This window comes from Sturnira hondurensis, unplaced genomic scaffold (assembly GCF_014824575.4).
Source record: "Sturnira hondurensis isolate 20B ecotype Veracruz unplaced genomic scaffold, ASM1482457v3 Scaffold0001389, whole genome shotgun sequence".
Taxonomy (NCBI): domain Eukaryota; kingdom Metazoa; phylum Chordata; class Mammalia; order Chiroptera; family Phyllostomidae; genus Sturnira; species Sturnira hondurensis.
The window spans coordinates 296,396-320,152 of record NW_028074020.1 but is presented as its reverse complement, the minus strand read 5'-3'; the positions used below and the strand labels follow the sequence as shown (position 1 = coordinate 320,152).

At 33.0% G+C, this 23,757-nt stretch overlaps 1 protein-coding gene across 1 annotated transcript; it reads right to left on the bottom strand.

Moving 5' to 3' along the window:
• Positions 1–9,205: 9,205 nt before the first annotated feature.
• CYLC1 (cylicin 1) lies at positions 9,206–20,577 on the bottom strand. Its single transcript, XM_037027860.1, has 5 exons — positions 20,543–20,577; positions 15,036–15,076; positions 13,329–13,447; positions 9,804–11,309; positions 9,206–9,265 (listed from the first exon to the last, which is right to left on the bottom strand). Exons 1-5 carry the CDS (start codon positions 20,575–20,577, stop codon positions 9,206–9,208), a joined length of 1,761 nt encoding a protein of 586 aa, XP_036883755.1.
• Between the last annotated feature and the right edge of the window lie 3,180 nt (positions 20,578–23,757).

Sequence of the window (23,757 nt, the reverse complement as noted above, 5' to 3'; positions counted from 1 at the left end):
CTGCTGCATGTATCTATGCTTCTGTTTCTATATTTTGTTCATCAGTTTATTTTATTCGTTAGATTCCACATATGAGTGAAATCATATGGTATTTGTCCCTCACTGCCTAGCTTATTTCATTTTGCATAATGCTCTCCAGTTCCATCCATGCTGTTGTGAAGGATAGGATCTCCTTCTTCCTTTCTGCTGTGTAGAATTCCATGTGTAAATGTACCACAGTTCATTGATCCACTCATTTACTGATGGACACTTAGGATGTTTCCAGCACTTGGCTATCATAAATCGCACTGCTATGAACATAAGGGTACAGATGTTTTTTGTATTGGTGTTTTTGGATTGTTAGGGTATATTCCCAGAAGTGGGATTTCTTGGTCAAAAGGGAGTTCCACTTTTCAGGGCTATTTAGTGGCCTGCTTGGGACTTTCACTGAGCTGCCGCAGTCTGAGGCTCTTCTTACACAGCTTTCCATTTTCATTTCTTCTTTTACAAGGGTCAGAAGTGCTTGAGGTTCTCAAGGATATCCCGACCTACTCTTGTTTCCTTTCTCCTTTACCCTTAACCAGTGTTTCCTTTAATAAGTCTTTCATATTTCTTATTATGTTTTTGCTTTTGATACCTGGAAGATACCTCATGTTCCAGGGTGAAGGCCAAAGTGATATTTAAGGTGGAGGGTTAACACTGTAGCTACCATTTACCAACTATTTTGTAAGTACAGTTTACCCTTGATCAACACAGGGATTAGGGGTGCCAAACCCTCATGCAGTTGAAAACCCATGTATAGTTTTTGAGTCCCCCAAATCTTAACTACTAATGGCTTATTGTTGACTGGAAGCTTTACTGATAACATAAACAGTTGATTAACACATATCTTGTATGTTATCTGTATTATATACTGTATTCTTACAACAAAGAAACTAGAGAAAAGCAAATGTTATTAAGATAACTATAAGGAAGAGAAAATACATTTAGAGTACTGTTCATATTTATTGAAAAAATCCATGTATACATGGACTCACACAGTTCAAACACGTGCTATACAAGGGTCAACTGTATTTTATCAACCAGTATAGATCTATTCTTTTGTACTGGCTGAATATCAGCATTGGATCCAAACTTCATCCCTGTTCCTCTTTTATTTATTTCTCTAAACACCATTTTTCCTTTATAAACTATTGCTTTTATTTTACTTTATATCCTTCCAGAACTTCTTTATAAATGTTTATACAAACACACACACACGAGGTCTATCCAGAAAAAGTCCAGCCATTGTTAATACAATGAGAACTGTTTGCGCAACATCAATGTGACTTGGCAGCCAAGGAGAGTTGACTGAAATGCACATGCATGAACCTCACTGTACTAGTCAGTGGGGGTGGTAGACGTACGTCTTTGAGTGAGTGTGTGTACTATGTGGCTGTTGCATTAAAAATGACTGAGCAAGTAGAGCAGCGAGTCTGCATCAGGTTTTGAGTTAAACTTGAACATTCCTCCATGGAAACTATTCAGATGATTCAGAAGGCCATAACTATAGGCAACTGGTGATTGGCAGCTTCATCACAACAATGCGCCCACTCGTGCACCACGTCTCATGCAGAGTTTTTTGGTGAAACATCAAATCACCCAGGTGACTCAGTCCCACTACAGCCCAGGTTTGGTGCCCTGTGACTTCTGGCTTTTCCCAAAACTAAAATTACCTTTGGAAGGGAAGAGATTTCAGACTGTTGATGAAATTCAGGAAAATACAACAGGGCAGATGATGACAATTGGGAAAACTGCCATCTGGGAAAACTGTGTGAGGTCCCAAGGTGCCTACTCTGAAGGGGACTGAGACATCATTGAGTTATATACAATGTTTCTTGTATCTTGTATCTTGTCCAATAAATCTCTGTTTTTCATATTACATGGCTGGATATCTTCTGGAGGGAATATATTTTTAAAAAGTTAAAAATATGTATAATATAATATGTATTTTCTATACATAATTATTATGTATAGAAAACATATATTATGTATAATACATACTATATAATATAAAACATATATTATATATAATACATATTTTCTTTCATCCTTTTTAAAAATATTACAGCTCAGCCATGGCTGGTGTGGCTCAGTGAATTGAGCTTTGGCCTGAGAACCAAAGGGCCACCAGTTTGATTCCCAGTTCGATTGCCTGGGTTGTGGGCCAGGTCCCCAGTAGGGGGCATGCAAAAAGCAACCACACATTGCTGTTTCTCTCCCTCTCTTTCTCCCTCCCTTCCCCTATGTCTAAAAATAAAAAATAAAATCTTTAAAATAAAAATAAAAAGAACCTATGATTTCATCATAAAATCTTTAAAAATATTACAGCTCATAAAGCATATAGACTCTTCAGTACCTTGATGTATTTCACCTAAATTTAAATTGGAGATTTTTCCATCTCACCACATAGAGAGTTTCTGTATTCCTTTTCACATTTACATTGCATTTCATTGTGGAGAATTACTATTATATTGTCAATAAATCACTTATTGATAAGTAGTTGGATTATTTCTAAACTTTTTCTATTTATAATGTTACAATTAAAAATATTTGTAACTTAAGGCATATGTAAATAATCAAATGGTTTGGAAAAATGACACCTTTTTAAGAGTTGGATCTGAAATGTAGTCATTTCCGAGAACACATGGAAGTGAAGATTATAACAAAAAGGTAGAAAGCAGACTGGGTGAAGTTAAAGATGTCTCCATATTTACATCAAACTTTATCTGCAAATATATCACTGTTATAGATTAAATATTTACGCTCCCCAAAATTCATGTTAAAATTCTAATGCCCAGTGTGTTGGTATTAGGAAGAGGATTAATGCCCCAAAGGTAGGACCTTTGGGAAGTGCTTTGAGAGGGTGGAGCCCTCATGAATTGGATTAGTGTTTCCATAAAATAAACTCTACAAAGTTTACTAGTCCCCTTCCACCATGTGATAACACAGTGAGAAGGACTGTCTATGAACCAGAAAGTAGGCTCTTAACAGACATTAAATCTCCTGGCACCTTGATCTTAGACTCCCCAGCCTCCAGAATGATGTGAAATAAATTTCTGTTTTTATGTGTTATCCAGTTTGTAGTACTGAGACAATAATCTATCTATCTATCTATCTATCTATTATTTATCTTTCCTTCCATACCCCTTTCATAATCTCAGGAAAGAATATGACAAGCATAATCATGAAAAGATGTAAAATAATTGACAAATATGTGTTTTTATTCTAGGGATACTTTCAGTTTATTAAATAAACTAATAAACTAAAGGGAAATTTATCTAAAGGTAAATGATTACATTGAGAACTCTGTATACATTTGTGGGAAATGAGATTTACTATATACATAGAATTCTATTTCTTTTAAGACTGTGAAAGATTTGTTTGCTTCCTTCCATTGTATTTATTCTTTCTTAATGATTAAAAAAAGAGAAATTCAGCACAATAAGTGCATCTAAAGGAAGATCACTAAGTTTTAATCTAAACTCAGAAACAGCTTCCAAACTCAAGCTTCAGAACATTGGGGTAAAATGCTGCAGTATTTTGGTTCAGACATTTAATAAATAAAGCACACACTTCTATAAAGCACCTCTGTAAATTACATGCAAAAAATCAGATCCTGGTACTCACAGAAGACTTGTTTTTATTTATTACTGTCCCACAGAAGTAGCAATGCTCATTTGAGAGTAACTGGAGTTTACTGTGGTAAGGTCATTCTGTGAAACGAAGCACTCAATTGTTCCAGAGCAGCTTTTGAATCCACTTTGCTTCAGGCTGAGATATGAAAAGGGAAGGGAAAGGGAAAGGGAAAGAAAGGAAAAGGAAAGGAAAGAAAAGGGAAAAGGAAAAGGAGAGAAAAAGTAAAATGTTATTTATCTATTATAGAGAATTTCTGGTATGTTATGAACCACATCAATTCACAGAATGTACCAGATGGAAGAGAACCTGGATATAAGTTTGGATTATTTATTTAAAATACAAGTCCATGGATTTCACCCCAGACATACCAAATTAACTCTGAGGTGAAGTTGACAATGTGCATGTTCAACAACTTTCCTGGATGATTTTAATATTCACTGAAAGATGAATATTAAAATATTGGTGAATTTTAGCCCATTCACCAATATTTGTGTAGGAATCAAGTCTCAGCCATGCTATATTATGAGTCTAAATTTTTACAATTTAGCTACAAAAAAGAACTTAGTTCATCTTCTTTCTATTTATTTTATTGTGTAGTATTTCTTTTAAAAAATATCATGTAGAGGCATAACAATTTTTTGTTACTGGTTTTATGTTCCTTAGCCTTTCATCATGCTTATTATGCCAGTTTCCAACCCTATGTCTCTCCCACCATTCATTTTGTCTGCCCTCTGGACTGTAAATTTTGTTTCTTCCCTATGTTAATATCATCTCTCAACATCATACTCTGATCTTCCACCTCATAATGCATTTTTATAGCCTGGCTCCGCTATTAACTAGCTGAATGTTCATGAATAGAAACTTATTCACAGTCTCTGCATGTCAAAACCTTTCTTATCTTTCATGACCCAACTCAAATATTATTTTCTTCACTCTGGTTTAACGAGTGAATGAATAAATTAATTCTTGAACTAGGTACACTAAAAATTCATACTCTCCAGTATCATCTGAATTCTTAAAAATGCCCAGAATTGTTTTTATTTCTTTTTCTAATTAACTAATAAATGCCGCATTAATTGACTTATACAGTAAGTACTGCATACCAGCCACTCTTTTGGGCATGTGGGTAATATTTGTAAACAAAACAAAGTTTTGTACTTCCAGAGCTTACTTTCTACCAGCAGATACACAAAACACACATAATAAGTAAATTATGCAGTGAAAGGTAGCAAACTCTATGGAAAAAAGTAGATGAGGTGAGGATTGGAGTGCAAGGGGTGAGGATAAAAGCATGAAAGAATAAACTCGTGAAAAAAAGAAATCATGAAAATTTTTCCTTTCATAAAACTGGCCATAACTTGGTTTAAAAACTGAAAAAAAAAAGTGGTATGATCAGACTAGCCACAGTGAGAGATTGACATTTGAGCAAATTGTTTGAAGGGGAGAATAGACAAATGGAAATCTGAGGAAATAATGTTCTAAGTAGAGGAAAGAACCAGGGCACAAACCCTAAATAATGCTCCTGAGGTTTTCAAGGAATGATAGGGAGGTCAATGTGGCTGAATCGTATTGATGAACAGAAAAAATAAAATCAGAGAGAACAACAAATCAGATTACCTAGGATCTTGTTAACAACTGTAAGCATTTTAACATTTATTCTGAATGAAATGGTGAGGAGTTTTTTGGTAAGCTAATTTGTTTCCCTTAGGTTTAATTTAAATCATTAAGAAATTTTTTGCACCCCCTTTCTCATTTGAGCCTAAAATAATTTGTTATAATAAGTAGGTTAGGTAATAGTCTTCTCATTTACAGATGACTTAATTCAAATCACACATACACACAAAAAAACTGCTACTTAATGGTGGAGTTGTCTTAAACTTATTTTCTGTCTTCTGCAGCTTAGAAATTGATTGAATATTAAAAAAGAAGGTAAGAATATGAATGAGAAAATAGTCTGGGGATATAGATTTGGAAATATCTACAGAGAAGTGAAATATAGAAGCCACAATAATAGATTAATGCTCCCAAAGACAGTATGTGGAGAAGAGAGGATGTCCAAGAACTAATCCATATAAAACTATTTTGAATCAGACAGAGGAATAAGGGCTCAAAATGGAGACAGATAGTCAGAGAGGAAGGAAAAAACCTATAGTAGAAGAAATTCAGGGAAGTTAAGGAAGAAATATTTTTGATAAGAGCAAGAGGTCACAAAGAAATAAGGATGGGAACAAGACTTAGTATTTGATTAAAAATTATTACAGGGACCATTAAAAACACTTTTAAAATATGAATTATTCAAAAGAAAAAGGACTACTGTATATATGAAACAGAGAGGAAAATTACATATCTAAAATATGTATATAATTTATACATCTCAATAGCAAGAAAATCAAACTATCCAATTAAAACAAGTGATAAATAGACATTTTTCCAAAAAGAACAAACCAATAGCCAATAGACATATAAAAAAATGCTGAACATCAGTAATCACTAAGGAAATGCAGATTAAAACCACAATGACATATCACATAACACCTCTTAAAATGGCTACCATCGAAAAGGATAGAAACGTTTTTGGAGAAAAGGGAAGACACTCAGTGTGGTGGGAATGCAAATTGGTGCAGTCCCTTTTTAAAACAGTATAGAAGTTCTTCCAAAAAATTAAGAATAAAACTACTATATAACTCAGCAATTCCACTTTTGGTATTTATCTACAGAAAACAAAAAGATATATGTACCTTAGTGTCCAAAAATCAATGAATGGATAAAGAAAATATAGCATGTATACGTGTACATGTACCCGCACACATGTATACATATATGGGTATATACACATGTATATGTGTATATACCCATATATGTATACATATATGTATATGTGTGTGCACACATATGTGCATATATACACGCATACACATACATGTATACACACCACATAATGGAATATTATTTGACCATAAAAAGAAAATTTTGCCATTTGCAGCAACATCCATGAAACTTAAGGGAATTATGCTAAATTTAATAAGTTAGAAAAAGGCAACTGCTGCATGACCTTACTTATACGTGGGAAAACAAAACAAAACAAAAACAAGACTTAATATATACAAAGAACATGTCAATACCTGTCAGATGAAGGGATGGTGAGAATGGGTGAAATTAGTGGAAAGGGTCAAAAAGTACAAACTTCCATCTTTAAAATAAATGTCATGGGGATGCAATGTGTAGTATGGTGACTATATTTAATAATTGTATATTATATATTTGACAATGTTAAGAGAGTACTAAAAGGTTCATCACAGAAAAGCATTTTGTAACTGTTATGGTAATGGATGTTAACTAAACTTCCTATGGTTATTTCTCAAAATATATACTTAATCATTATGAGGTACATTTGACAGTAGTATAATGTTATATGTCAAATATACCTAAAGAAAAAAGAAAGTAAAAAACATACACTCTAAACAGAACAATTTAATTATCTACCTCATGAAGTGGAATATGAAGAATTCTTCATCTATGTTTGAAAAACATGGCAAGCTTTACAAACATAATTTCAAGTGCAAATTATTTTAACTCAAGAATGTAAACACAACTGACCCTGAAACATGTCAATAGCCTTATTTATGTCCTGCTATGATAATCAATGGGACTCTGGTGAGTGCAGGAAGGATACATAGTATGGTTTCTTAGGATATGGTTTCTTAGAATACATAGTATGGTTTCCTAGGATATGGCTTCTTAGAATGTGGTTTCCTAGGATATGGTTTCTTGGGATATGGTTTCTTAGGACATGGTTTCTTAGGTTACATAATATGGCTTCCTAGGATATGGTTTCCTAGGATATGGTTTCTTAGAATACCTGGTATGGTTTCCTAGGATATGGCTTCTTAGAATGTGGTTTCCTAGGATATGGTTTCTTGGGATATGGTTTCCTAGGACATGGCTTCTTAGGTTACATAGTATGGTTTCCTAGGATATGGTTTCCTAGGATATGGTTTCTTAGAATACCTAGTATGGTTTCCTAGGATATGGCTTCTTAGAATGTGGTTTCCTAGGATATGGTTTCTTGGGATATGGTTTCCTAGGACATGGTTTCCTAGGACATGGTTTCTTAGGTTACATAGTATGGTTTCCTAAGATATGGTTTCTTAGAATACCTAGTATGGCTTCCTAGGATATGGCTTCTTAGAATGTGGTTTCCTAGGATACGGTTTCTTGGGATATGGTTTCCTAGGACATGGTTTATTAGCTTACATAGTATGGTTTCCTAGGATATAGTTTCTTAGCATATAGTTTCTTAGATACATAATACGGTTTCTTAGGATGTGGTTTCTTAGGATACATAATATGGTTTCCTAGGATATCGTTTCTAGGATATGGTTTCTTAGGATACATGGTATGGTTTATTAAGGTTTCTTACATCAAGCAAATTTATTTATTTGTTTGTTTGCTTTAACTTGATGGAAAGATTGCAGCTATATGTAATAATTCTGAACTCATCAATACATAGATGGTATTTAAAGCCATTGAAATTAACAAAGTCACCAAGGGAGGATTGTAGATAAGGAAGATTGAAAAACCAAGTTTTAGGTCATTCCCTCATTAAAGGTTAAATAGAGGAGGATGCAATAAAAGTAGTAAAAAATTCTTAGTAAGTACAAAGAAAACAGGAGAACATGGAGTTATAGAAGTCAACTAAAATAAGTGTTCTTGGAAAGAAGGAGAGGATAGCTTAAATGCTATTGGATTGTAGAATAAGGTGAGGAGAGACCCATTGATGTGGCCCCCAGAAGGTATTTGGTAATCTTGAAAATAGCACTCTCAATAAAATGGTAGGAGTGGAGGAGCCTCACTTGATGATAATTATGCATATAGAAATTTATTAAAGACCCTTGGTGGTGAATATATACAAGCCCAGAACACAACCCTGAAGTTGTGTTTCATAAATTAATTTAATATTTGGCCCCAACTTGTTTTCTCACATTTTACTTATTTTGCATAAAAACTGCTTGTGGAAAACAATTAAGCTATATGAAGTTCTTTTTTCTCATTTACCTTAAAAATGGCCCAGCAATATATTCATTGCTGTTGCCCTAATAACTACCCACCCATTGACTCAACCTCTAAAGACAGACCTCTAAACAAGAGCATGCTTATTTCAGCTTCAAGTCCCAAAGCTGAATTTTTGAGTCCGCTAGGAGAAAATGGACTTAAAATCCAGGCCTTTTGAGAGACATAAAAGAAATGTATAAATCCCCCCCAAAAAAAGCAAATCTGGAGGCTCCCACCATATTGAAAGAAAAAATGGAAGGACATTAATTGAAATTAGAAGCTCAAAGTCAAGATCCAGCTATACCTATAGATTCTCTGATTTTAGCAGTAGAGTACAATAGCTGTACCATACTGAAACTAGGCAAAGCACACTCTGTGAGAAAGGAAACACAGACTGATACACAGAAACCATGCAAATACACTACACTTCAATGAAAGAACAGAGAAATCCATAAACAGAGGACAACAAGGGGCCCCTTCATCCAAGGTGAGATGTCTACTTAAGCTTCCTCATGTAGCCAGATTTTGGATGAAGGAGGATGGAAGAGGAGATCCCCTAAAGGACAGATTATCAGTAATACTGGTACATAAAGAGGGTTAGTTCAGATATAAATTAAATAATTTAATATTTGCCTATCTGAATCCCCATATACTATATTTCCAACTAGCCCTATCTACATTTTGGTTATGTTTATGCTATATTCAGCAACTTCCTAGGAGATGTATTTATATCTTACTTAAATTTGCCCCTGTACAAGTGTTAGTCAATTTTCATGTTTATTTTTTCTTAATTATAGAACAGTTAATTACTTTTGTAACATGACTTCATTTACAAGTAATTTAAAATATTTTCTTAAGTCACGAGCTAGTTCTCTATGCCCCAGTCTAAATATTATTCTTAACTTTTTGACATTTGTTTTGCAACCCTTTTGAGTCATTTCAAAGTATCCTTTATCTCTCTTACCTGAGAGTGCCAAACTCGTCAATATTGCAGTAAAAGAGAACTATTCTTTAAAGAAAATAGAAATTCAAATCTTTAAAATATCTTTCATTTTCAACACAATTGTCTCTAAAATAAAACAGAGTAAACATACCAAAGGAGCATATCTTGGTTTTGGAGGTGGAGAATGCCTCTTGCAGTGACATTGATGTTTGATCCTAGGTGATAGTATAATAGGCTCACAAGGAGTTGCTAGTAGTGGTGGACTTCTTGATGGAAGAGCTCTACACCTAACTGCCTTTTCTTTTTCTTTGAATGTGGTCTTTCTGAATGATGTTTTTAAATCTCTTTTTAGTCCCAGTACTCCCTTCTTTGAATCTGTAGATGTGGCATCTGATTCTTGAACTCCTTCCTCTTTAGCCCAATATTTATACATTGAATCATCAGAATCAGCATCGGAACTTTTGATCAATCCAGGTTTCTTGGGGCCTTTCTTGGAAGACTCATCAGATTCAGTATCAGTAGACTCTATCTTCTTCATTGTATCCTGCTTCTTGGAACCTCTCTTAGGTCTTTTTGTATCCAGATCAGATTCAGTTTCACTAGACTCTTGAGACTTTACTGCAGATTTCTTTTTCTCAAATTTTATTGACATTCTCCTAACCATCTTTGCATCTTTTCCACCCTCTTTTGAAATCTTTTCAGATTGAGGATCAGCATCAGTTGACTCTGTGTCCTTCTTGGCATCCTTTTTCTTTGAACCTTTCTTATTCTTTAAAATTTTCTTACCCTTTTTTGCATCTGATTCAGACTCAGATTCTGCATCAGTAGAGTCTGTGTCCTTCTTTGATTCTTTCTTTTTGTCACGTTTCTTCATATCTCTCCTAGTCTTCTTTGTGCCTTTTTTTCTATCCTTTGAGGCTTCAGATTCATCAGTAGACTCTGTGTCTTTCTTTGCATCTTTCTTTTTGTCTTTCTTTTTATCTTTATTACCCTTCTTTCCACCTTTTGAATCTACAGAATCAGTATCAGAGCTTTTACTTGCTTCCTTCTTTGAAGGTTTCTTTGAATTATTCTGTGAGCAGTTCTTCAACCACATATCAAATTCCATGGATTCAGCACCAGACTCCTCTAAAGATACCATTAAATCTATATTTTCACTGTTTTTTGAGCAGGCCTCAGATCTGGCATCTGAATTGTTCTCTGAGCTCTTAGAATCCTTTTGGGTACATATGGATTCAATATTTGTCTTCTCGAAATTTTTAAAATATCTCTTACGTTTTCTTCGATCCTTCATTAAGACTGCCTTAGAATCTTTGGATTCTGGGTTTGTTTCTGATTTGTAGTTCAACTTCCTAGATAGTTTACTTTCATGTGATGATTTTGATGAAGTTTTATTTCCTCTTCTAGGTTTTTTATCATTTGCTATTACTTTGGATTCTGGTGTTTTTTCATGTGGGCCAGTATTTTTCTTGGAATCTTCTGACTTTTCAGATTCTGGCTTTTCAGGATGGGTTTTAGGAGTATAAGGATGACTAGAGAGAGCCTGTCTTCTGACAGTGAAGTAATTAGATGGCCTTTGGAATTTTTTTCTTAAGAAATTCCTTATCCATATCTGAGCTGGTTTATGGACTTCCTCTAATTTTCTTTTTTCATATCTCTAAAAATGTTGGTTAGAATAATAAGAATGTTTGACAATGCAATATACATATAACATATCATAGAATTGTACACTTAAAACCTATAATAAATTTTATAAACAAATGTCACCCCAATAAATTTAGTTTTAAAAATGTCATAAAATCAAAACCAGATTTTGAATGAGGTATACCTCTATATTGTGAAAGTTGAAAATAGTTTAGCTTCTTTTTAACCATCCATTTAAAACTGTTTCTTTGCTTTATTTTTCAGTGTCCTTTATGTGCTTTTGTGTTTATGTGAGATAAATTTACTTTAAAAATCAAATTACTTTATTTTAGAAGAAACTTAAGGATTTTCTCAATTATTTATATTGGAGCTGAAGCAGCCCCACAATGATCCATATTGATGGTTTTTCAGGGCCTGTACTTACAATTGATACTGGGCTCCTTTCGGACCTCAAAACAAGAGATCTTTTGGAACATTTTGTGTATCCTTCACCCTCAAATTAGTTAAAAAATAAGCTTATTCCCATCAAGATTGTCATGACAATTCTTGTGATAGCTGTTGGCTTCAGACATGACCTCATTTCTACTCCTCTTTCAAAGTCTTTGATCAAATTAAAAGCCTAGGAGTCCTAGGCTGTAAAGTACTGTCAAAAGCAAGGACATAAAATAAAACAATTGTTTGATCCACACTAATTTGTGGTGAAGTAGTGTAATTTTTTAAACTCCCAGCCAAACATTTGACAAATCTGAAGGTCATAGTGGCCACATAGATTAATTTTACATTTACTTTTTATATTCTTTCAACTATTCCACAGAGATATCACCAGGCAATGAAATGGTCATATTGAACTAAAGGAAGATCATGAACAGAAGCCTGTACTTGTATCACTACAGATATAATGAATGGCCCTTAAATAAATTCATTGAATGTAACTCTGCTTTGGGAGATGCCCTCAAAACCTATTTTGATATCAGCATCGGTTGACCTTTGAACACTAGCCTTTTTTTAATTGATAAATTTCCTTCCTTTTTTATTAAAAAAAACTTGTGTTTATTAACTAGCAGTGACTGAAGGGCAAATTAATAATGGGGGCTTGTAGTGAGGTGCACCTGCTGAGTAGGAAACAGAAGGACTGTGATATGCCAAGGACACTCTATTACCAGAGAAAAGCAAATGGAAGATGTTCATAGTGGCACCGTGTGTGTGTGTGTGTGTGTGTGTGTGTGAGAGAGAGAGAGAGAGAGAGAGAGAGAGAGAGAGAGAGAGAGAGAATTCAGAGAAAAACATCTGGAAGCAAACTCCCACAACTGCCCTCAATAGTCACATCTGGAGAGGGGAAGGGTAACTCTTTAGTGCAGAGATTCCTGATAACACTTGTTTCCTAAGGTAAGTGCATGAATACACAAACAGAGGGTATATGCATTACTCATCAATCAGACTATAACATCTGACAGAATATTTAACACATAGTAGGGAATATAATGTTTAACTTTTCACTGTTGTGAACACTTTCACTTGCCGCACACTGGTAGCCAGGAGTTCACAGTCTTGCCCACACACATAAAAGGCCACCATGTTCTGCTTCTTATTATGGGTAGTTGTCACATGCATAGCCTTTCTTTTTGCTAGTGAATAACTACTTTATAAAAGCAGTAGAAAATCTGAATCTTCCAGTATCTAGTTCAAATTAAGGAAAATGGAGAAGGTCTGAAATATCATCAAGATCAGCTCATGTTCTAAGTTTCAAATTTTATATTTTTGTAGCTGGTAAAACTTTCCTGATAGATCCCACCATTTGCAGCATTAGGTTCTCTAGTTTGCTTATTCTATTAGCTATATAATGTCTTTGAAATGGAGAGGCACATATAAGTAAAAGCTAAATATGAGGTAGGTGAAGGCAACCTGTTTTAAGGAAAGTTATAAATTTTTAAATATCTGCTTCCAAAGGTAGTAAAATTATAATTACACATACCAATATTTATTTATTATATAATCTTAAATTTAGTTTTAAAATGACCATTTTGTTACTCACAGGAACTGTGATGTGTAATTCTGAAAGTCTTGATCTCTTTTTTCTGCCTGGCTGAGGTGGTTTAGGAAATGTTAAAGTGGAGTATTCTTGATTACATAGTTTGCTGCTTGATTCACTCACTAACACAAGAGAAGACAATAAACAGTTTGCGATTAGAGGCTGGACCCTCATAAGCACTGAAATATTCATGAGTAAGAAATATATTATTTAAATTAAGTTACAACTCAAAATATCTCCGTTTCCCCTGGAGTTTGTAGTTTATTTGCAAATTACTTAGGGATTTCAATGAGATTTTCCCATAAAAGCTTATCTCCCCATTTAAAAATAATTATATTTTAAAATGACGTTTGTAATTTTTAAACATTTTAATTAAATTTATCAAGGGGCAATGGTTAATGAGGTTATAGACAATGTGACTTCTTGTATAGTCCCCATAATAGCTAGCTCAATGCTGAGAATAAAGTAATTAGTAGAAGTCTCAATTGATTAAATCTAAATGTTTTGTTTAGCACTCCTCTGATCTCAATGACATTTCAAGGCACAAAAATTAAGGCCAGAGACTCAAATACTACATTCAATTCTGTGAACTCTATTTTAAAAAAGGAAAAAGACTTGACTTTGGATGGTGGATACCCAATACAACATACAGATGATGCATCATAGAATTTTATACTTCAAACCTAAATAGTTTTATTAATCAATGGCACCCCAAGGAATTCAATAAAATTTACTAACAGAACATATATGCACTTGAATATATCCAAAATACATTGATCAGGAGAATCACCATATCTGGTAGCTATGTAAAAAAAGGCTCTATTAAAGTAACTGAAGACAGTTCTCCTGGAAATGGGAAGGCTAATAAAAAATTTGATCATTACATTTAAGTACTTATGGAGTATTTACTTACTCCATTATATGGAATAGTAGTAATAGCATTTATAGAATAGCTGCAACTACTAACACTAACATAATGCTTATTATGTGCCAGACAGTGTTTTAAGCACTTTATGCATATGAACTAATTTAATCTTTCAACAACACTTTGAATTAGATAATATAATTTATAATTGCCTCCATTTTATAGATGTAGAAAAATAAAGCACTGAAAGAGATTATATCATTTGCACCAAATGAAAAAGTAAATAGAAGAATTAAAATTCAAACACAGATAGTTTGGTTCCAGTGTTCATTCTCTTAACCACAAAGTTGGAAGCTTCTTTTGTGTTTCCTGAAGGAGGAACTAGAGTGAATGGGTAACTGTTGTAGTAGTGCAGACAGATTTAAGTTCAATTTACTAAGGAGAACATTTCTAAAGCTGTGTCTGTGTAATAAATAGACCATCCACTTTCATGTTTTAAACTATGTTTTTGTTTTCTACTTTTGGTTTTGTTATTGTGAATTTTAAACACAAGGGAACCTTATGAATTTAAAGTTGTTTTTTATTATGAAGAAGAAGAAATAAACTATTTCTTTTTAACATAGTGAGTAAAAAATCCCCATCAAGACTAGAAATATTTTACATATACACACATACCAACATATACATACACATACACACACAAATCATTCTCCTAAGTTGCAACACAAATCCAAGGCATTCTATACTTTATCATATTGAGTAGTAGATACTTAGTAATTTAACCCTAAATATCCTTTCAAATATAATCCAAATAGTATTGAACTCCAAAGAGACTAAATTCTTACTTTGCAAGGTATTATCATGTGCTTCGATGTTTACTTCTTGTCTGTTAAAAAAAAGAAAATGTTTTAATTAATGTATACTATGGCTATTGAAAGATATAATAATGATAATATTATTAAACCATCAATAGTAAAATTAAGAAGTCTTATGCATTCTAAGAACTCCATATCTAAAAAAAGTATACTTATAAATCATATCACAGTTCCTTTCCTCTAAATCAAGTTATAGATAAATGAAAGTGTATTTTTACCAGAAACTTGAACAAAAATAAATAATGGAACAAAAGCTAAAATAAAATGCTAGGTTGATATATTGTAAAAAATATAAAATATTTTATTTAACTTTAAATTTTTATATTTAAAAATATATATATTTTATATTTTAAATTTTTATATAAATTTAACTTTAAATTTAAATATTTTATTTAACAGTAAATCCAACCAGTATCCCTCCAATTTTTCTAGTGTAAAGGTCTAAAATAATAGTAAGCACATATTTTCTAAATTCACTAAATAAGTTCTGAAAAAAATTACTGTTTTAGTTTTCTCAGTACCACTAATAAAATCAAACCAATAATAATGTATGATAGTGGCCTATGTAAGTATTGATATGGATTATGAATTGTTCTTAGACACAGGGAAAACTGATCCATGATATATTTTATTTAGAAAGTGCCAACTTGATCTGGTGATTATCACATAGTCTACTGAAAATATACATGGTATAATTTATTTTTAAAATAATATTTCCTTATTATTTAGCAGGAACAATGAGTTGTGACCATTCCTAATTCTGAGATTATACTTACATATAATCTGTTCCCAAAGTATCCAGCCCAAAGCCTGGTCAATACTCATCATTAAATAATTACTGACCTGGGAAAGATTTTGGAGACACTGAGTAATAAAAATATTTAGTTTAGTGGTTCTCAACTGAGAATAAACATCAGAATTAACTTAGGAATTTTAAGAAAAGTAAATATTCCTGAGAACTACTGGATTCATGAAGCAGAGTATGTGGCTGTGCTTAATCAAGTATGCATTTAAAAAAGTTCTCTGGTTATTTAAAAAATTTCTCTGGTTATTTGGATACTCAGTTCTGGTTAGGAACCAATGATCTGAATAGTCTTTAAAAAGAAAACTTCAAAGCCCTGGCTGGTGTAGCTCAGTGGATTGAGCACAGGCCTGCGAACCATAGGATTACAGTTCGATTCCCAGTCAGGGCACATGTCTAGGCTGCAGGCTGGTTCCCTGCAGACCAGTTCCCAGCAGGGGATGCACGAAAGGCAGCCATACATTGATGTTTCTCTCCCTCTCTCCTTCCCTTCTAAAGATAAATAAATAAATAAAATCTTAAAAAAACTTTATGTTAAAAAAAAAAACTTCATAGATTCCTAAAATAGTTCAAGCTTGTGCTTGTTGCTTTTGCAAAGGCAATTGATCAATTAGTCTGCATTAGAATCATAGTCATTCAATAGTGTAACTACAAGATATTATGGTCTGTGACCCTGGGAATTTTAGTTTGAAAATCTAATCTGCTAAGTGGATTATTGTTTTCATATTCTTGGAAAAAGACATTGCATTTAACATTGATTTTGACTCCTTTTCTATGGTTGAAAGTGGTGTTTTCAAAACTTACTTTTGAGCACAACTTGTGTATAATTTATATTTTACTGTAATAACATAACATAAATCACACTTTAAAATAGACAATTTTATAGATGAAATAAAACATATAAATTGAAGTTCTAATATCTTATTCACACACTTAAATGGGTTATTTTGCACATGTACCTCACTTTGGAGAACAGTAGAAAAAGCAATCAAAGAACAGTCAGAAAAAGGACAATTTAGCCATATGTATGTTATGCTTGTTTTATATAGATGCAATTTAGGTGTCAGGTTATTAGAAGCTTAAATATAATTACAACTCTGAATAGTTTTCACCCTTTCAGAGCATATTAGGATTTTATTTTAATTTTATAAATGATTGTGTGATTTTTTTTGGTACATGAGCCCAAACTGTATGTTGACATAAAGGAGAAAATGAGTAACAGATGTCAGAAGACAAAGCAATATTTTAAAGGTATAAAAGAAAAAGTCAACTTAGGATTTTTTCCATAGCAAACATATTTTTAATAACATAAAGGCGTTTTATGCAAACAAAATGTGTCAGTTTTATTGCCAGTAGAAAGCACTAAATGAATATCAATGAGAATTCTTTAGGTGGGAGAAAATGAGACAAGGTGATGTACAGTTAGTTAATATAAGATAAATAAAGACTATCAAAATGAGTAAATATATGAGTGCAAAAATATCAAGTACTTACAATTAATAATGGTAGCAATCTATTGAGTTTAAAAATAAAAGAATTTTATGCAAAATAATATTTATGGTAGTAATAGTGCATAAAAGAGAATGGAATAAGTGGAGTTAAAATGTTGTGAGGTGCTTCCACTGTCTGGGGAGTAGTAAAAATAGTAATTCATACTAAACTGTAATAATTGAAAGGATTATTTTATAGCCTACAAGATAACTATAAAAGTATAATGTAAATACATATAACAACAAAATAGAAAGGAAATTTGAGAAGTTTGATGAATATAAAGTGAATCAGGAAGCAAAAATAAAGAAAAAAGATTTAGAACCGGAGGAACCAAATGTTCAAACTATGGAAGGAGAGAATAACCAATAACATATAACAAATTCCCAGTGATTCCACTTCTGGGAATTTATCTAAATAAACCTGAAACAGTAATTTGAATGAATATATACAGTCCTATATTAACTGTAGTGTTATGTACAATCACCAAGATTTGGAAGTGGCCCAGGTGTCCATCAGTAAAGGAGTGCACAAAACAGCTGTGGCACACTTACACAATGGAATACTACTCAACTTTAAAAAAGAAGAAACTTTTACCCTTTGTGACAGCATGGATAGACTTGGAAAACATTACACTTAGTAATGAGAAAGAGAAGTACCATATGATTTCACTCATATGTGGTATCTAATGAAGAAACTAAACAGTAAAATAGAAACAGACTCAGAGAGCAGGTTGACAGCTCTGGGGGAAGGGTTGGTGTGGTAAAGGGATTCAGCAAAAAAGAAAAAAAGTTATGACCATGAACAACATGATGGTGGTGGCAAGGTAGGGGCACAAGGATGGGTGGAGGTGAAAGAGGGTGTGGGAGGAAAAAAATGGTGATGGAAAAAATAAAAGTAAATTTAAAATTGTGAGAAAAAAAAAGGTAACAGGTGATACAATCTGAGGACACAAGTCCCATAGCTACTGAATTCTAGGGAACAGAAGGAGAATGACTTAGAAAACCTATTAGGTAACTAAGAAGATACATAATTCATGTCTGGTCCACAGTTAAGAGTGGATGTTGAAAGGAAAACAGCCCCAACTACAGAGGCTATTAAGAAAATAGCAAAATAGAACCAGAGACATTGAAATAAAGAACAAACTGAGAGTAACTAGAGGGGAGCAGGGAGGAGGATAATGGGGGAAAAGAGGGAAGAGTTTTCAGTAACAAAAAGGACACACACGTGGACAAAACTAAGGAGGGGTGAAATCAGGGGTGGGAGGTGGAGATGGCTGGGATGGAGGGGAGAGGTGGGAGGAAAGGCAAAAAACACTGTATTTGAACAACAGTAAAAAATATAATTTAAAAAACTGTTTTTGAAAAAGAGACATGTTTTAGATAAAAAAGTGGAGGTAATTCACAGAGGAAGCAGAGAATTTTGCTAATGAAAGTGTGTTTGATAGGGATAATTCCCAATGATAACATAATCCTGAGACCTTTGTGATGTAAGCAGTAATATCAGGTGTGGGCAGCATCCAACTAACTTTAATTTGTGGATAAAATCATTCTTTTTCTTTCAAAGATATTGAGTTTCCTTCTTGTAAAAGTGACACATACAAATACAAAAGATCCAAACAGTACAGGATGTGTTTAAGAAGAAAAAGGCCTTGTAGATTTTTAAAATTTGAATTTTGAAGTCAAAGATTTTCTAAATTTTGTTTTCATTGTTCAGGTTATACACCATTTCATGTGTTTACTGGTTACTCATATATGCTTTTCTGTAAGTTTTCTGGTAATATGCTTTATTTTTATGCCACTTTAATTGTATCTTTGTTAATGATTTTTATTTATAAGCTTTTTACATTAGATTGTACCATAATAAATTTTTATTAGAATGTTTTAATATTAATAATCTAATATGGTTCATCTTAATACACATGAATATTAATTGTTAGCTCTAAGTCAATATGGCCTATATCATTGTAAATTTGTGTATTAATTTTCACAATATTTTAGAGTACATTTCCTTTTGAAATATCAAACAATATTGAAAGATGCAACCAGTGAAGCCTCCAGAAATACTGTTGTTTAAGTACCCACAAAAGGACTCCTTTTAGAAAGAGAACTCAGTATACTTTATCTGTAATTGGAAATATTAGTAAGTTCTTGTTTTTATCAGAAGTTGGCATGATCTAGTTTTCTTTACACATACAATTAAGTGTATTAAAACTCATGAAGTCTTAGTATGTTTTATCTAGCTTTCCACTTTATAGTGGTTTCACACATTAGTTCCTTCCCTTCTAAAATAAGATGTGGTTATGAGTACACACAATGACACAGAGTAAATGGTCAAGTCTATGGAGCTATTTGGTGAAAGAGCCAGAAGTAGTCAAATGTGAAAGCACAGCACTCAAGATATTCTTCCATTTGCGTGTTTATAATAGAAAATTTAATTTACAAATAAAATTATTGTAAGAGAAATATTACTTATGTTAAACAATATAAATATGTAGTTTAAATTGAGCATGATAGTTTTTAAAAATAGTAAAAAGTATTAAATAGAGTACTTACGATCTTAGAAGGGACATTTCCCCTGTGTATATGTTGCCAGGACCACAGGAAAGTAAGTTTGAACTGGCAGTGTTTAGCGATGACATCATAAAGAGGCTGTGAGCAACAGGGAGTTAAAGGGACATGACAGAGTAGCTATATTTTACAGTACAGTTTGAAAGAGTATCAGTTTTTATTGAGTGAATCTAACTGGTTGTTTTATAAACATATACATGTTTGATAATTTATTTTAACAGTGCTTTGGAGCATTTATATGTGCACATAGATGCATAAAAATGTGTATGTATGTGTTGGTGAAAGAAGTATATGGTCTGAAAGTAACACAAAAGAATATAAACATTTGTGCGCAAAGCACAGCTGTAATTTTGTACATTATCTTTATATTCAGGCTTTTCCCTTAAAAACTATGTATATGTTCATGATGATTTCCCCATAAAATAACTTGAGTATAATTTGTTTTTCGACTTGTAAATTAAGCAAAGGTAAAATGTGTAATACTTACAGATATTGGGTAATAAAGTTACACTTGTCACTTGTGTGGGTGCACTAAACAATGTTAACCACAATATTCAGTAAAAGTCAAGAAAATAAATAGAAAATGAAGTAGTCGGTTCGGCCTTCACTGCCTCTACCGGCATCCAAGCAGCGAATTTGACCGCTGCGCCATCCGCCCGCGTGCGCGGGCGGCGGAGCAGCCGTTAACCGTTAACCGGCCCTCAGGGGCCACCGCGAGCCGAAAATTTCACACAATTTTCCACCACCAAAGAATTAGAGGGCGGAGGCGGAGAAATGACGGACATAAAAAGTGGATGTCCCCAGCCCTCCCAACCCTCCTGCGGATGATGTGGTGCTTCCTGGTTCCGGAGGTGGGCCTCAGGGACAGCCTTGGTGAGGTTCTCGATTTCCAACACCCTGGTCCAAAAACCTTTCAGTGTCCAAAGTAAATTCACAAACCTGTCACACAATACTGGCTTCTGAACAAAATTAATACAAAGCCATTCAAGTTTTAACTAAAAATAAACCATGATCATAAAAAGAAATAACAATGTGTAAAGAGCCTTGAAAAATTTCCATACCCTCACACCCAGTCTTTTTACTCCTAGGAATTTATCCTAAATTACTTATTATTTTGGCCTGAAAAATGTTCACTACAATTTTACATAAAACATCAAAATTTAAAAACACTATACAGTTCTAAAATTACAGAATGATTTCTTTCATTATTGTCTATGCTAAAATTTTATGAGAGCAATAATCATGTCTGTTTTACACTCACTTTATCCCCCAAATTTGAATTTGAAAAAATCAGGAATATAAAACTGTACCTATGGTTAGATATCAATCATAAGAAGCTAACATATTTATTGTATAAAGAAAGAAAGACATCAGAATTTTAATAGTAGAATTATACTTTAATTTTTTCATGTAATGTTTTGAAATTAAAAGTCACTTAAAATTTTTTTAAATGTAAATTTCTGTGGATTATTTAGGTCAAAGTACATACTACTCAGAAGCTTAACACAAAATTATTTCACACCTAATTTATTAAAAGGCTATTTATCATATATCATACTGAAAAAACTTTCTGTATACTATGTATATAGAAACAACCAAAAAATAATATTAACAATATATGTAAAACATTCCAACTGAAATAGAAATCTTATAGAACATTTCTATTCTTGGATTATTTCTGCTGATAAATAAACATTATCTTTAAAAACTGCTAAGTAAAGCCCAATTAAAAATAATCTTGATAAACAAAACTACTTCAATTTATTTTGTTTTATTTTTTATTGCCTCCCCCACCCCAGCCATCCCCACCTCCCTCCCCTACTAAAATGTGTCCTTTTTAGTACTTCCTGTAAACCCTTTTTTAATTCTTTTGTTATATTATAAATCAATTAAAACATAAAATTATATGAATATAAACACAACTTTAATGAACAACGATTACTTCAACATTTCTAAGGCTTAGTTAAGGTATACTGACTAAATAATAACTACAAAAGTATAAAGCTCTAAATTGATTATTTTAATTACTGTAGAGAATAAAATAAAAATTTTGGGGTTTTATTTGTACATATTGTTGCTCATTTGAACTTTGAATCTTAGGGAAAAAAATGAATAGGGAAAGGGACCAGAGAATACCTTGTATGTCTTGGGATGAAGTACAGTACATGCATTGTATGACCCCATCACCAACTCAATACCATGAAACGACCAACACTGCACGTGTCTCCTCCTCTGTTTCTATTTTGTTCCACTTGCTCTCTCTTTTCTTTCACCTCAAAGCTTTCCCAAATTAATTTTAATGAGATTTTGCCTGCATAGATATTAGGAAACTGTAATACCATATGGACATATACTATGAGATTTCTCATGCACCCTGCACTTCTTCAAAGATAGCTGAGTTTTGAAGAAACAGAAGAAAACTTTCCTTTTTTGATTGATTGATTGACATTTTCCCACTTCTTTTTTATTGTTGTTCAAGTACAGTTGTCTCCATTTTCCTCCATTTTCCCCTTTTTTGTCACCACTTTCAGTCTTTACCAACATTTACAAGTAGACTGGCAAGAGATCAATCACAACTTCTGTTGAACATAAAGCCCCTTTAACATCTTCTACCCTATTGTGGTCCTCCCTGTCACCCTATTATTATTTTTTCCTAACTCTTATTACCTTCTACAGAACTTACCTGTTTATCTCCTACCAATAGAAAATAAAGTCAATGACAGCAAAGATGTTTCTCTGTTTCGTATACTTATGTATCCCCACTGCCAAGAATAGTGCCTGGGAAATAGATGGCATTCACAAATTTTTATTAAACATATAAATTATACAATCTAATCTATTATTACATAATAAAATGTTGCCTATCTCAGGTATTTGCTTTCACTAAGGGAGCATTGTTGATGTCAATAACCACTAAAAAATAAGATTTAAAAAATAAATCTGCCACCTACTAGTTATAGAACAATGTTAGCCACTAATTTTAAGCCAGAATTTGTGACTATGTTGCATTTTCATTTTATACTGGCCCCTGCTGGTCCTTGTTGTGAGGATGGAGTGATTTGAAAGGATACCCTTGGCAGTAAAAGCATATTGAATTGGGATTCAGACAACCAGTACTGAAATGTTTACCTTGTCACTTATTATATGGCCCTGGACAAGCCAATTAAATTTCCCTTAGTGTCTCAATATGCAACAAGGATGAACTACATATCTAGTTCACCTGAGGTGATATAAAATGTTAAGGACCTAGGAGGACAGTAATAGATTGATCCAGAGCTATATTCCATCAAAAAATTGTTCCATTCTGTGTAGATATGTTCTACATAAAGCAAAGAAATCTAAATTCTTTTGCATGCAGTATATTGATCCACTAAGTTAGCATTGCCATTTCATACTAATCAGACATCGTTTTGGGCAACCATATACAATGAGAATAATTGTGAAAACTACAACTTCATGGATGTTAGAGTTTAAGGTAAAAAAAAATCTGAAATGGCCCTTCTAAGCCCTGTTTTCACCATTACCCTGGAAGGTCCAGCATGTTAAACAAAGTCTGATGTATCTCCATCTACTTAGAACAATGGCTCTTAACTCTAATTATTCATGAGTGCACTATCAAACTTTGATCAATAGATAATATAAATAATTGTTACATGTCCATCCTTGAGGATGGACACCTCAAGGCTTGTCAAAAGGATACTTAAGGTGACTGACATTTAGTGAGATGAAACTTTTAACAAACTAAAAAACATAAAATAGGATGTCAAATTTGACCCCACAGTCTTATGTTCCCTGGAACTTCCAGAGCAAGCCCTATATGAAGGTATAGCTA